At 47.4% G+C, this 15,228-nt stretch overlaps 1 protein-coding gene across 7 annotated transcripts in view; it reads right to left on the bottom strand.

Annotated features, from left to right (window-relative positions):
• Positions 1 to 15,228, bottom strand: part of TENM3 (teneurin transmembrane protein 3) — a 589,152-nt gene that overhangs the window by 19,052 nt on the left and 554,872 nt on the right. For all 7 annotated transcript variants that reach the window (XM_087856505.1, XM_087856504.1, XM_045785848.2 and 4 more), the window contains 2 exons: positions 3,143 to 3,318; positions 1,619 to 1,854 (listed from right to left, as the gene is read on the bottom strand). In XM_087856505.1, the coding sequence (XP_087712631.1) occupies positions 1,619 to 1,854; positions 3,143 to 3,318 (412 nt within the window). The remainder of the gene's footprint in view (positions 1 to 1,618; positions 1,855 to 3,142; positions 3,319 to 15,228) is intronic.

Genomic DNA, 15,228 nt, shown 5'->3' with positions numbered 1-15,228 from the left:
TAAGGGTGGGTGTGACTCTGTGCGTGTGCGTGCACGCACATGTGTCCTTGTACACCATGCTGCTTATAGGGAGAGCTGGGCAAGAGAAAGCCTGTGCGCTAGCTTCCGGTCTGCAATGGCTCAGGGAAGCAGGGGTCCTGGGAAGAAGCAGTAGGTGGGGGCAGCTGCCACTGATGTCTAGATACAGTCGAGGGAAAGGCGGGGAGCTGGTTTCCTCTCCTGTCACTTTACCTTCAACTCCACTGCTGCTCTTCCTGCTAGTGTTCTCTTGCTGTTTCTCCTCACTTCTCTCTCCGAACAAGCCCCTCTCCCGCGTCCCCTGGCTGCCGCCTGCCACAACTCCTGAGCCAGGTGACTCGGAGCTAGGGCATCCTGGCTCCCACAGCCTGGGGCATGGGAGGTGGGAGCACACAGCACGGGTTTCAGAAGGTCATGGGTATTTAGAGTCCCAAACACCTGCCTTGAAATGGAAGTGAAATCAGAATGTAACCTGTAAGCTGGATACCGGCTGTATTTGATCCACTGATCCTTTATTCCTTTATTTCTAGTTCTTGGAAGCAGCCAGAGACAATATGTATTAGCTGATTCTTACCCTAAAGGACTGTCAAGGTAAATCATGTTGGCCTCTTATAATAATAATAATTTAACCATTTTCAGTGCAGGAAAAAGAACATTAATGGTATGCTCTGTGTTTTGTTCTCTATCCTTGATTTCAAGTCCTTTTTTTTTTTTTAATGGCAAGGGGAGGTCATTTTAGGAATAGTTGTCTCCATTTATCTGATGAACTAAAATCTGTTTGCTAGTAGAAAGACTGAGTCAGGTTCAGTTTATAGTGGTCCGAAGGTGGTTTCGTGTAACCTGTGTTTTAGTACCTAATCTATGTTGTCTCTACCATAATAGCTGCCATAAATCACAGCTTGCTTTCTCAATATATTTGGCCTACAATCGGAGAAGGAGGGAAAAAAAACCACACCCAACAAGGTAATGCGGAGAACATTCTGCAAAGATCAATTACACCAGCGTCATCAGAAATATCATTGCATTTCTCATAAAGACAATATAAATCAATAGTGAAGAGGCAGCAGTGAGGTTCTGCCACTGATATTCTTCCATGAGTCCAAAGTATACTCTAAAAATATTGAGAACGCAAAGAAAGAATCTGCCTTTCAATGGCCAGCCCATCTCTTCATGACTTGGAAAACTTTCAGTGTTTAAGCTCACTCTTACCCTCATCCCCACGTTAGGAAGCCATCACTCCTGCGTGGGCAAAGGAAAAGCGTAAGATGATCAAAATCATATTAGGAAAACAACAATGGACCGAGGCCCAAGCCCTCTGGGACTGTGCTCCACGCAATTTCCTGATGTCTCTGGGAAGCACTGATTTTTAACCACAGATACATTGAGAAAAAGCTTTTCTCCGACAGTTGGCTTTTATTACGAACGATCAAATGGCTTGACGGCTGGCTATACCTCGTGCTGGCAGGGACAGCGCCGCCCCGAGTGTGGCTCTGGGTGGACGAGGACGAGGAGGGGAGGAGCGCTAGGGCCCCCTCGGGGACGTGGCATCCGCCCGCACGGCCGGCCGGGCAGCGGCACCTGCTCCCTGACGCGTGCTTACCCGAAGCTTCCGGCCGAAGACGTTGACTTTTCCTTGGGCTTGCTCTTTTCGGAACCTCCACTCGACCAAATTTTGACCGTTTTCCCCAGGAAGACTCATGTTTCTCTTGGCGACTGTCGGATTCGCCGTGCCGGCCAGGACGTGCGGCTCGGTCTGGTAGTGGGAATCCAGGCCGCTGGCATAGATGATTCTAAGGGAGCCATCGTAACCGATCTGGTAGCTGTTTCTTAACTGATCTGAAACACAAGGAGCCGAAAACAGGGGCTACAAACGTGAACTAAACACTGGGTAGGTTGTGCAGCTAGAAGTGATACACATTTCTAAAATGCTGACCGAACTCCATGTGTCGGGAAACGAAGAGTACTTAATGATGTCCTTTTAGAACCTATCACAGCAACTCTGATTTCTGGCCATTTTGTGCTGTTAACAGAATGGGCTGACTGGCAAAGGCAGGCTTCAGAGGAATTTATAATCTTTTGCTACTTTAGATTTCTTTTTCTCATTTGCCTGGCGGAATAAATGAGGGGTCAGTCTCCACGGATGTGCAGGGAAGCTTCTGCCAAGAGCCACGCACGCCTTCCCCCGGGAGGCTGGTGTGTCACTGCGGTCACTGCCAGGGTCTTGGGAGACGCCCCTCCCCCACACCCATCCCTCCCTCGTCTATTCAACCTCTTTTGGAAAGACTTCATATCCGTACGTTGTATACCAAAAAGATAAGATGATATTGCCCTGAAACTGACTTTTAAAACAGTGATCTTCGTTCTGTGTTGTACAAAACCCCCTCCTGCATTTTAGGCTACTGCCCCAACGTAAAAGTTTTGAATGATATTGGACCATTTGGGGAAGAAAGGAATTCAAGCAACAGTCATTTTAGACCACTGCAGAGCTTGCTTGAGAGAACTGGTAAAAACAATGAGTCAAAGAAGTTTAACTCCGATTTGGTAATTATTCTTAGAGCTATGACCTCACAATTGCAACTGTCATGGTAAACAGGCTTTTCCAAGATTATGTCCAAAAGGAACATGGCAGGAGGGTCCATCATGAATATACTGGATATATACGCCTATGGACTGAATGGAAAAAAAAAAGTCCAGATATTATGTAGATGGGCACGCAGAATTTGGTATCAAGTTTCCAGGGATCACATATATGGGGACTGAAATGCAGCATCTCGTGCGCACTCAGAATGGGCTCTGTCTCAACTGACTGGACTTCCACGGCCAGGAAGAGGACCCGCTCCCTGAAACGGCAGCAGATGACTCCGCAAGGGTCTGAGGGCGCACGTGAACAGCTGCAGTGAAGGTGCTTTCCGAAGCCGGAGTACGAGTCAGGTGATCCGAGATAACGTGGCTATCACGGAATGAACACTACCTATAGACACGGAGCTGTTTCACCAACATCTCTAGGGATTTATGGTTTCACCTTCCCTTTTCTGGCTCATCTTAGAAAATGGGGTCACCACATTTTATGGGGGTGCTAGTGGCATTTAAGGTTCTCCATTTCAAGTGATGCTTTCATGTTTACCTTGAACCATGGTGTAGAAGGAGTCGATGGAGGACAGATTTGAAGTGATGCTGACATCCTCTTCACGGCTGGATGACTCGATGTCCACGGTGATGGCCTTGTCCATGTCCCCATGCAGGTTTGTGACCACTCCCGTTGGAAACGTAACGTTTGTCAGACGCCCTTCGCTGTCATAGCTGCACAAAAGAGGCACCGACTCGGCGTTAAAGAGCGAACGGCAGGTTCTCCCTACTTTTAAATACCAGGGGTGGCATATTAGCTGCGGACGTTGGGAAGGATATTTGTCTTTGTGCGTGAGCCACGCAGAGTGAGGACTTCAAACATGCTTTGAAGTAATCGAAAGCCTGTTTAACACAGAAAAACCTCACCAGCAAGAGCAAGAGTAAAGAGAAGAGCCCTCCTCCTCAGCATCTTCTTCTCTGAAGTGTGACCCAAATGCCCTGCACATCTAATTTGCTGTTTCAAAGGGAACATGTTTACTGATATTAAATTCCTTAGTCTTCACCATCTTTTCTACAAAGTAGATTTAATTCGCTGTTATATCAGTTTTTAAGTTTTACTAACTTACGCAGTGCCATAGGAATATGTGAAACTTTGCAAAACAGTATGTATACATTGTATATGGTATGTAAAAATATTCTTGTAGTATCTTGTGACATCTTCAACAAATTAATAAAATAAAGCCATTTAAAGACCTTTTTTTTTTTTAAAGATTTTATTTATTTATTTGACAGAGATAGACAGCCAGCGAGAGAGGGAACACAAGCAGGGGGAGTGGGAGAGGAAGAAGCAGGCTCATAGCGGAGGAGCCTGATGTGGGGCTTGATCCCAGAACGTGGGATCACACCCTGAGCCGAAGGCAGACGCTTAACAACTGAGTCACCCAGGCACCCCATGAGCCACCCAGGCGCCCCTAAAGACCTTCTTATTTCCCAGTGTTGACATACCTCATAATGGTAAATAGGGACTTAAATGTTGGCAGGGGTGGTGAGATGCTATCTCGTCTGGACTGACGTTGTAGGAATGGATGAGCTCTTGAATGATGATTTATTATGTTTACTGAAATGCAATGTACTAGTTCCTGCATTTAATGATTAGTTGCTTTTCCAATTATACACTTACTTTTTTAGCATGTAAATAGAGGAGGAACATATAATTAAAACGTTAGGATGTGTTTTTAAAAGCTGTCCTATAATCATAAATATGCATCATAGATACAACATTTTAGTAGAGAACTGATTTTTGAGTGACTTTTCTATTTGTGGCGGCACCAGAGAAAATTTCAAAAGTGACAGTGTGGTTTGAAGAAAGAAAAAAACAGATCACAAATTCCAGACGGAACACGAGGCACTGCCTTGGGACCACAACACAGGTGAGCCTGTATTTCAGCTTGATACCGAGGCTGCTTCGTTAAGAAGAGGTCTAAGCGAGATGAAGACTTGCACCATGTCCTCCTTACAATAAGCCCAGATGCAGAACGGTGGACAAAGGGTCTTCCTAGCGAAAGAAGTTCCCAGGGCAGGGGGATAAAAGGTGGGGAGGATCCCAATGATAGGTGTAAATATGGGGCAACAGGGAATAAGGGGTAGAAAAAAGGACTTAAATGATACTTTGCAATACAAGGAGAGGGTTTTAGAGGGTAAAAAAGGTAGTTTTGGAAACTGTGGTTAGTCCCGAAGGAGAAGATTCTAGGTAATGAAGGCAGAGAAGATTCAGCAAGGGTAGTGCCATGGTAGAGACAGGAAGAAAGGAAGGAGGAGGAGGAGAGAGACGGTATCTGCTCGGGGGCCAGTGAGGAGGCGATCCCATTAATCCCGGGGGACAGCATCAGTCAGATCCAGGGTCTGACCGACCTGATCTGACAGTCTGCCTTGCTGCTTAGCCAGCGGCACTCGTGGGCACTCGGGACAGGCAAGCAAGGGAGGGAGAAGCCGAGAGAAAGGAAATGTGCCGTTAAGTGTAATCATTGTTTGGACCCACAAAAGGCAGAGCTGAAATAAAAAAAGCAGAGTCCTTCCCCTCCCCACCAGCACAAATGCCCCCTAGCCGATGAAGACATCACCGAAAGCAATCTAATATGGATTGCCGCCGTCATTGCTTTAGAAGAAATTACCGCTCCTGAAAAAACAAACGCATAGCTTTGCGTGTGCAGGATTACTGAGAAAACCAGCTTCAGGCCCAACCTCCACCTGGACACACATGTGGCATCTCTCTACATTGCTCACAGGCGACTGTGTTTTGAAGCAATGAACGTCCTTCCGAATGCTCCTACGGAGAAGGTAGTTCAGTCCTGCGTTCTCCCCCAGCCCCCGCCCATTTTACAGATGGAAAAAGGAAAACACGATGTGCTCAGGCTTGTGGATCGGGCTCTCCCGGCTTCCAGTGACGGGGCCCTAGTGGGGCTTCCGTGCACCGGACCCCAGGTCCGCGATCGTTCTGTAAATCACAGAGCCTGCTGCTTTCTATAGAGGAAGCCACCGGCAAGCACCTTGCGGATTCATTCTTGCTGCCGTCACTCACCTGCCCTTTCTGACCCGTTTGCTCGTTTATGTTTTCCAGCTCCATTCAATCTAAGCAGGCACTCACCTTTCTGCTGCAGAAAGCATTTCTCCAACCTTTGCCTCTGCTCTTTCATTGGCTTCACCCCCCACTCCGCGTCCTGCCCGGCAGGCATTTCGTATCCCAAGACGCCGAGCGCGCCGCGGCAGACCACGGGATGCAGCTCACCCAGGCTCTAACCTAGAAGCCCTTGGTTCTTCGTAAAGTAAGAACACAAGTACACTCAGAATGACACGGGGTTAGGCTGGCATCTTAGGGGCCCAGCTTCCCGGTTGGGCCCCAGGAGTCTTGAATTTGGGCCTTTAGAGCAGGGGCTGGGGTGACATGAAAGGCGCGGGCAGGCCGAGGTGCTTGCACGAGGCAGGTCAGGACGGGTGCTACCGTGGAAGGGCCCTCAGAGGTGCGGCCTAACCAGGCCCCTCACAGGTCAGGCAGCCAGCGCTTCCCAGACTTGCGAACTGTACCAACCGGGGAAAAAAATCAGGCACCGACAGAGCATTTTTGTCTAAAGAAGTAATCCCTGTTATCTCCATCCTTTCATAAAGAAAGGCCACTGAAGCGAACCAGAGGTAGAAAGGACCTCACTTCGGGGTAAGAGGCTGCTGTTTAAAAGGAATAAGTAAAGCTTGGCAAAAAATTCTCCACGTCGTTTATGTTTTTCATTTCAGCGTGGATCCGCGAAAACTCTTCCCACAGATTAGCACCCATGTCAGGAGAAAGGAAAACCAGATGGACGAGAGACCTTAACGTTACCAGGGCTCTCTGGAGAAGGGACTGAGAGAAGATAAATGGTCAAGGATGACTTTCAGAAACGGCAGGTGAATCCTTGACCTCGTCAAGAGAAGAGAAACAACGCATAAGCAAATGTCCAGCTGTCCTCAGGAATGCTCCGACCCGCTGTACTAAAAGCGGCCTTCCCATCAAATATTTGCCTCGGGACATAGTGTCTGCTTTTGTGCGACTCCGTGGCTCGAGTTAATGCTGCTTGGCCTTGGTGGTGAACCAGCCCTGCCCAGCTTGTGTATCTTTTCTTTTATTAGCCTTTTGAATTTACAATGCCATAGGCTCTGGGGAACCTGAATAGAACGTCAGCTTCATGCTCTCCATTCCACTCATCTGGTCTCGGCCTCATAGCTTCAAATTCATACCCCAGCACATTCTTTTTGCTCCCGACTGACCCTCTGCACAAAGGACTCTCACTGGAAAAAGACAACCTCCCTCAGGCTCTTCATGACCTTCTGCCCTTCCACTGATGGGATGCCCTTATTTGATGTTTATCTATTTGCTCGTCTTTAATTTTGATTGCATTTTTGCCTAGACTTGCTGTTTTTAGCCTTTGTGGTATATTTTTAAATCTCTTTTTAAGTTTCCTAAGCAGCGGGATTATTGATCAATGCCCCAGAGAGTCAGAGCCTCAGCCCTCGTCAGGCCCCTCACAGGTCAGGCAGCCAGCGCTTCCCATGGAAGCTGATGAAATGCTGGATTCATCCTGACGTGAAATTTCCTCTCTCCCCCTTGTAGACGGAGGTTCCCACTCTCCATTTTCCCTTCCCAATCTCACAGATACCTCCGTTCCCAGTCCCACGGCCGCTCTTGGTAAACGCGCGTCTCCTTGCCCCCCCATATTCGCGGATAGCAGATTAATCTTCTGAAACACCAATATCCTAGTACTTCCCTGCTTACACATCTTCTGCGGCTCCTCCACTGAGAGAAAAATCGCCTGAGTCAGACTGTTACCAACACCAAGTCAACAGACTATTGATATTGCAAGTTTATTCAAGCGGAGACAATGTGCTGTTCTAGAAAACTTGCTTTAAAACTCAACAACAGGATTATCTGTTGTCTTCCGTGTTTTCCCATACAATGGCCTCTCTCATCAAATATTATGTTTTTTAAAATTATCTCCTGCTTTTGAGAAAAAGCTGTGTAAATTAGAGTAGGGCTTCGGAGAAGCAAGTAGACCAGAGAAGAGAAGGAATGATCACTCTGGAGAGGCAGGGCTGTTTTCAGGGGCGGTACACTCTTTACCCCTTATGTACGCTCATGATTCAGCCTGAGACTGAGCTGGTCTTTCTCAAAGATGAGCCAAACTTACATATTTACTCATAGAATGTTGGCGATGCCCCCTCCCAAACCTTTATTCTCTTCCGCTATAGGAGAGTGAAGCTAAAAATGTATGTTTTATACGACTGGTCTCTCCGGCCCAAAGGCCTGCTCTGAGAAGGTTAGGACAGCAGGAGCTGGTGGTGTGAGGACATTGGGGATAAACGTTTCAGTTAAGTCTGAGTGAAGACTGGCCCTTCCCCGCCTTCCCCGGGGCCCTCCCAGGACAAGCCTACCATGGGGGCTGCTTCGTGAGGACACAGTAAGGATGCCTATGAAGGAGACTTACCTAACCTGCTTGCTCCCCACTGTCCCCCGACACAGAGGGAGAATGTTCTTTTTCAACTACTAGAGTTCCTTAGGTTCACATTTCCTTCCATAGCTTAATAGCCAGCACTGCCCCCCCATAAAAACCTCCCCTTAATCTCGCCATCTGTTAGGGCAATATTCCCCCCCACAGCGCTCACGTGGCACATCTTAGCTGTTGCGTCAGTGAAGTACAGTAAACTCACTAACGTCTCAGAGCGAAACCGTGTGCCCGCGTCATCCCTCGAGCCTCACTCCTGATGAAGGGCGCACGACAGCAGACACAGCGGAACGGAGCGGATTTAAACCTCTGATGGCGGGCTGCCTGGGAGGCCTACTGACAACACTGTGATTTGCAGCACTAATATCCAAAGAATTTACATGGACCCATTCTAGAAACGAATCTGAGGTTGAGGCATTTTAACAATTATCTCAGAGACAAGCCGTAATTTTTTGAGTTCAGTAGCAATATTATCAGTTAGAAATCCGCACAAATCAGGTTCTGGAGAGAAAATGTAAAATGCTTCCATCACCCAGGAACGCATAGCAATCAAGCAAGTCCTAAATCATGAGTCCGTCTGGCACTGGGTTGCCTGCTACCTACATATTACCAAAAATGGCAGGGACAAAGGATTAATTTACATGCTTTTGGTCTCGAGCGCTGAGATGATCTCGAGATGAGCGCGGTGAGAACTGCACGGGCCGGGGAGGTGCCTAACCCGATTCACATTGCCTTGTTGCCCAGCTGTGTCTCAGTCACAGGTCTTTGCTGTTGGGGGCAAGTTCGGCCCAGCGCTTTGCTCCATAAACCCAGAAAAGGCAGTAGTCTGAAGTCAAGCCACTCACTATTCTCTTGTTCTAACACCTCAGAAAACGAGTTCAGAGAAGCAGAGGCTTGGTGACCTTTCCTTCCTCACCTCTCTGGTCCAGCCCTCTCTGTGAACATGGAGCCCAGTATAGACGGTCACGGACAGGACATATTATCCAGACATCAAATCCAAGAAAAGGGACCCAATGCCTCTTTCCTCACACAGTTATGATGACCAGAGCAGGGAGTCGTGACGAGGAGATAATGCCCAGCTTTGAAATTCATCTGCCTCAAGACGAAGGCATCCAAGCCAGGATGTTCCAGAATTAGTTCCCTTGGGGTTTGAAATATTCTGGATTGACCATCCTTAAGAGAAGGATCATATTTAAGTCCCCTTTCTTTAAAAAACAAAACAAAACTCTGTTTATTGACTGAGGAAGGCTGAGAATGAGCAGAACTCATTTGCTTAGAGAACAGGCGTCAGCTTGCCAGAGAGCTGATGTCAAGGGGAATTTGGGCTTCAAAGAATCCGTAAGACAGAACCGCGCATGCCCTCCTCGTCCCAGATCTACTCCATGGGGCCGAGAAGTGCTCAGAGGACAAAGCCACGCTTCTCTTTTGTCTTCCTCTTTCTGTTTTGGCCCTTGTTCTGCCAGATACAGACACCCACCCGGGAAAGGGCATTGCCTTGCATGAGGACAAGGAGACTCGGGATCAGTTGGAAAAGCTGAAAAAAAAGTAGGGAGCCTATTTGGAAAGAGAAAATTTAATTATTATTATTATAAGTTGCTATTACTAACACCAGCATAACATGTAAGATACTAGGTCTGACAAAAATGTGTCTTAACTGTTTTGGCAAAGGAGATCTGGTAACTGGTGAAATGTTGTTGTTGTTGTTTTTGGAATAAGCCTCGAGGGGAACTCTGTGAAAAGCTGGGGAGAAATGTCGGAATCAAAGACGTTTGAAAATAGGAAGGGAGTTTTGATCATTAAGAAGCCTTTCATGTCACAGGTGAGGACACACTTTGATGGGGTGCTGTGACTTGCCCAAGGTCACACCGTTTGGAGGAAGTGACCAAATCAGTCACTCGGGAAGCCAGAGTTTTCATTTCCAGGTCTCACGCCTTTTTCCAGGCAGCCTGGCGTCTCCCAGGTTGTGACCGGGCATTTTGGACCACACGCTAACCTCAAATTCATAGTTTCCAAAGCAGAACTCAGGGCTTGCCTACAACCCAGTGTCCTCAGCTGGGGGATGCTCTCCCCCTCTCCACTAGCCTTCAGCCACCAAGTTCTAGTCATTTCCGGAATCACGATGGGTTGGCCTCTTTCCCGGTACCTTCGGTGCCCAGCCTGAGAGTTCAGGCCTCCCTTCTGGAACTGGAGCTACGCTCTCCTACCCAACAGCCGCACCCTCACTTTGTAGCCTCTCCTTTCTATGGGAAAGCCGTCCTCCCCTTGTCACCAGACCGACCACATTGCTTCCCAGTTAGACTCCTTTATAAGAGCCCTGTCTGCCCAGGACGGCCCAGCACACATGTCAATACAAGCCCGACCCGAGCAGGATGGCCACCTGCCCAGGTCCCACCCTCCTCCTTCCCCACACACGTGCTATGCTCGGGCCGTATGTTCCTTCCAGAAGCTGCCATCCTGCCTCCCGAGTACAGGCTTTCGCTGGCCTAGAACACGCTAGCTCTTCTTGCTAGCCTTTATTCATCATCCTTAAGACGAAGCTTCAAAATTACCCGTCTTGGGCACGGTTTCTCGCCTCGTGCCTGTCCCCAGTCCCAACCGACGGAGATGGTCCTCCTTCCTACCCTCGCAGCGCGTCTAACACTCTAGCTCTGCGCTCATCAGCGTCACGACTGCTCGCTTCTGTCTCCCTCCGTGGACTCGGAGCTCCTGGCCAGGGGCCAACGCGCCTTTTCACTCGGCACACTCGGCACCTACACGAGTACCCGGCACCCGACACGTCCTTCCTGACCGAACAGTGTGCCGAGTGAGTCAACGAATGCCAGCTAGTCAGTGGGCAAATGGGAAGTGCGCGATGTCCCAAGGGCAAGCGCAAAATTCCCAGCTCATCGATGCCTAGGAGGGTTGAAATAAATTCATAATTTGCCAATCAGCGTGCCTCTGCGATGTCACACGTAACGACTTTCCTTTTCTTTAAAGACTTTCATCTTCTTTTAGGTGCCACAACCGCTTTGGGACAGAGTGCCTCCCTTGGGGCTGGTGTTGCCTGGACCAGTCCCAGGTGGGACTGACTACCCTTGCCTGTGGGAACCTCCCTGTTAAGGAGAAGGAAGCGTCCTTTACTAATTAAGTTAAAAAAGCAGAACTCTTTATTAAATTAATAAAGCATCAGCGAGCTAACTTTTTTTTTGAGATTTTAATTATTTATCTGAGAGAAGAGAGAGCACTAGAGAGAGAGAGAGCACCTATGAGTGGGGGGCAGAGGGAGAGGGAGAAGCAGACTCCCTGCTGAGCAGGGAGCCTGATGGGGGGCTCGAGCCCAGCACCCTGGGATCATGACCTGAGCTGAAGGCAGCTGCTTAGCCGACTGAGCCCCCCAGGCCCCTAAGGGAGCTCATGTTGAACTGTACGTGCACATACAGGTAAGTACGGGAAGATAAGCTGCGGGGTGTTCCCTCTCTCACGAGCTCTGAATTACAAACACCCACTGCCTAAACTCGTTCCTCGGGGACGTAAAGGTTCAGGATTCAGTCATCCTGATTAGGTCTTGGTTCACACGGGAGTTGTGTGATGCTTCCGGATACTTGGCCACTTTGTTTCCCCGGATTAGAACACTCTCGCAATCTTTCTTTTGTTACTTTGACTCTAACGATCCAGTTTAAAAACCACATCTGCGAGTAAAGAACTTTCTTCCAATCCCTCTGGGCACCCTTTGCTTGCCTTTACTATACCTTGGTTCCTTTTTTCCCTTCCTAGCGCTGGAAATAGGAAGAAGTCTTTCTTCTAGCTGATGCTTGCCTTCTGTTCACGAAGTACTTAAAAATTAACTCTTCCTTTAGATAAACTGTAAGTTTTTTCAGCTTTTGCTTTTTATATACCGCTTTTCATTACAGGGCTCAGAGATGGGAAAATCTGAGTTTATATAAAAGACTTAAATTCTTAAAACAGGTTTAAACTGAACAAAAGCCAGCTTTTAGCCAGAGATGCAATGTGGTATCTCTGTACATTAACATTTTCCCCAGAAGTTTAATTTTTTAATATGTATTTATTTGGGGAGGTGTCTCACTTTACGAACGGCAGATATACCGAACTTTGGGATGAACCAAGGTCTGGGAAATGCGTTCTGAAGGGTGTGCGTGTGCATGTGTGAGGTGGGGTAGCGATGGATGGGAGGGATGCGAAGTGAGGAGCTGGGGTGATCTGAAGCATGTGGATGGTACCCCCAATCATCTTATCTTCTTCACAGACTGCCTCCCCCCCCCCCCCCCCAGGGAGAGAGTTCTCCACGGGAGTTCTGCATCTGCAGCCTCTAGACATTCTGAAAGCCTGCCAGGACCTGAGAATACAGGCAAGGGGCTCTCTGGGAGGCGGAGAAACTAGGGTAGCCAGGGGTGAGGGCTGCTGCTGACGCTGGACCAGTCGGAGCTGGAGATACCGGATAGTCTCTGGAAAATACCTCACTGTGGATCTGCAGTGCTGTGATTAGTAAAAAACAACAAGTTCCCTTTCACTGGTTGTCAGCGTGCAATTTCTCGTCCTGTTGTCCAACCATCCTTTAAAACGGTTGGTGTACATAACTCAGTCTTAGAGGAAATGACTGGATCATCACTGTGTCAGAGGGGAGCTGTGGAAGTACACACATAGGCAGCTGTCAGATTTAGACAGTCACATAGCTAAAGAGGGAATCCAACACTTCCGGAAGCTGCATTTACTCTTGCCCCATTATGGAGCAATTAAGCACACCCAGAACATTAATGCTAAACGGAACACACAGAAAGGGTTAATATAGCCTTGCAACTATCGAAACCCTGCAGATCATACTGAGAAAACCTGAGAAAGTTTCTATTACATTATACACCGAGATACACTGAGAAAATCTGACTAATCTGTTTTTATTTTTGTTGGAATTTTTTCAAGTACTATGAATAACGTACACATATCCTATTTCCCTTTCTGTTTTCAAACCTGGACAGAACTAACTATATCTTAAAACTAGACTGTAGATGAAAATTGGATTAAATCGAGTATTAACAAAAGCATTGCTTTCATAGAGCTCATGTTAATGTTTGAAATGTATAGCAGTCACTTTATTCAACTGCCTGTACTTTTTTTTTTTTTTTTTACTGATGTCCCTGGGAACACAAATTCTGGTTAAAAATTTAAAGCAAAATTATTAAACAAAATAGCAAATGCAGAAATCAACTGTAGTGTTTTCCCATGATTTTAAGTGATCTGATAACATTTCTTAAAAATTATTCTCCATGTCTTAAATGTTTCCTTCCATGAACAAAGCAAGCAGAGAACAGACAGAAGGTTAGCAGAGGGGAGGTGGGTGGGGGGATGGGGGAGCCAGGTGATGGGGACTGAGGAGGGCACTTGTCATGATGAGCCCCGCGTGTTGTATGGAAGTGTTGAATTACCGCACTGTGCACCTGAAACGAACATTAGACGGTATGCTAACTACCTGGAATGAAAACAAAACCTTAAAAAAAAAAAAGAAAGAAAAAGAAAAAAGAAAATAAAGGGGGGGGAGCTAGAACCATTTTTAGACACATATTAATAAAATGGGCTTTGTTTTTAATGCGGTTTCTGGCAGAAGCAGCACGGCAACGTGGCTTCCGGGCTGGAGTGTTCAGGCTCGGATGTCAGCTGCCCATCAAAGGAAAGGCGACTCTGTCCATTCTGTCCTGTGGCAGACGCCTCTCCATTTCTCTGACATCACAAGCTCCTGCGGTAACACACACGAGGAGGACACACCATGGCACGGATGTCAGGCTGTTCAGACAGGATTCTGCGTCAACGAGCATGGACACATCTTTTCTAATTGGAGTAACTGTCACTGAGTTTTCCAAATCACCTGCGCTTTCTGGGCACTACTTTGAGTCTGTTAATCCGGGCCCTCTGTACCCTGTCTGTCCTTCCTCCTCTGAGATCCCTCTTTGATACCTTCCCGGAGTCTCAGAACTAATGTCAGTGGCAGTCACGGGTTTGCCATGGGCGCAAAGTTAAGTTCATTATCAAGAAATGGTTCAGAAGCTCATTCCGAAACTGCTCAGCTTGGACGAGGGGCGATAAAGCACCCGAATGAGAAGCTAGAGACCCATATATACCTACATAAATGTGTAAAAGCTGAAACTCCTTTATTTACTCGGTACATCTGAATATAGCTCACGAAAGATCACAGAGTCAGCTCCACAAATACAAGGCTATGCCCAGTTTGTCTTTTCTGGGGGTGAGCAAGCAGAGAACTGTGAAATGCCATTTACTATTCAATCATTTATTCTACTGCCCCCCTCAATACACCGGATTTGCTTTTGTGTGCAGTCGAGTGTAAGAACTGTGGTTTCGCTTTGGGTCTGATTATTTCAAATAAGACATTTTTAGCAGGCGAGATCTTTTTGACCACCCCGGAATTATTCTAGTTAAGGAATCGTAACATGTGATCATTGTCTTTAAATGGTGTGAAGACCAGCATGACACAGTCCCTAATACTAAGGGAAGGGAGTAACGAGGCTTATCACAGTGTCCCCACACAAGGGGGCCCCATTAGCTAGTTGGACATCCTTTGTACCGCGTGGCAAGTCAATGGAAGAGGAGATCTTGGACAAGATGGCTTATTCAATCAGCAGTACAGAGGTACTCAGTTCATGAAACAGATCAGTCTACCTCCGCTATTTCAAAGCTGAGTTACAAACCCTCGGCTGCCCTACTGTCATCTTCCTAACATTCCATCCGGAAGCACGTCTAAGAGTATTGGCTGCTTCTCTAGCAAGTCACAATAGGGACATAATCATGACAAGTAACAAGGAGAGAACTGCTGCGAGGAGCACATGCTATCTCTGGCTTCTGAAATGAAGGTTCTTGTACCTTGGAAACTATCCGTGTACCCTAAAAAATCACCCTATTTTAGTGGTGACTGATAAGAATCTCAATTTGGGACCTGGGTTTTCTCCTCCTAGAATCCTCCTTTCTCATCGCAGGTACAACAACGTATTTCAGCGGCATCTGCTTGGGGCACGTTCTCGGTCTCCACTCCAAGCTGACTCCTTAACACCAACATTTCAGAAGAGAGCGCCATCAAGACGAAGTCATTTGTTCATGAATTATTTTACTAATACAC

This window comes from Ursus americanus, chromosome 27, assembly GCF_024610735.1.
Source record: "Ursus americanus isolate L20-20 chromosome 27, mUrsAme1.1.p, whole genome shotgun sequence".
NCBI classification, from domain to species: domain Eukaryota; kingdom Metazoa; phylum Chordata; class Mammalia; order Carnivora; family Ursidae; genus Ursus; species Ursus americanus.
The sequence above is the reverse complement of the archived record's forward strand: the minus strand, read 5'-3'. Positions and strand labels throughout refer to the sequence as shown.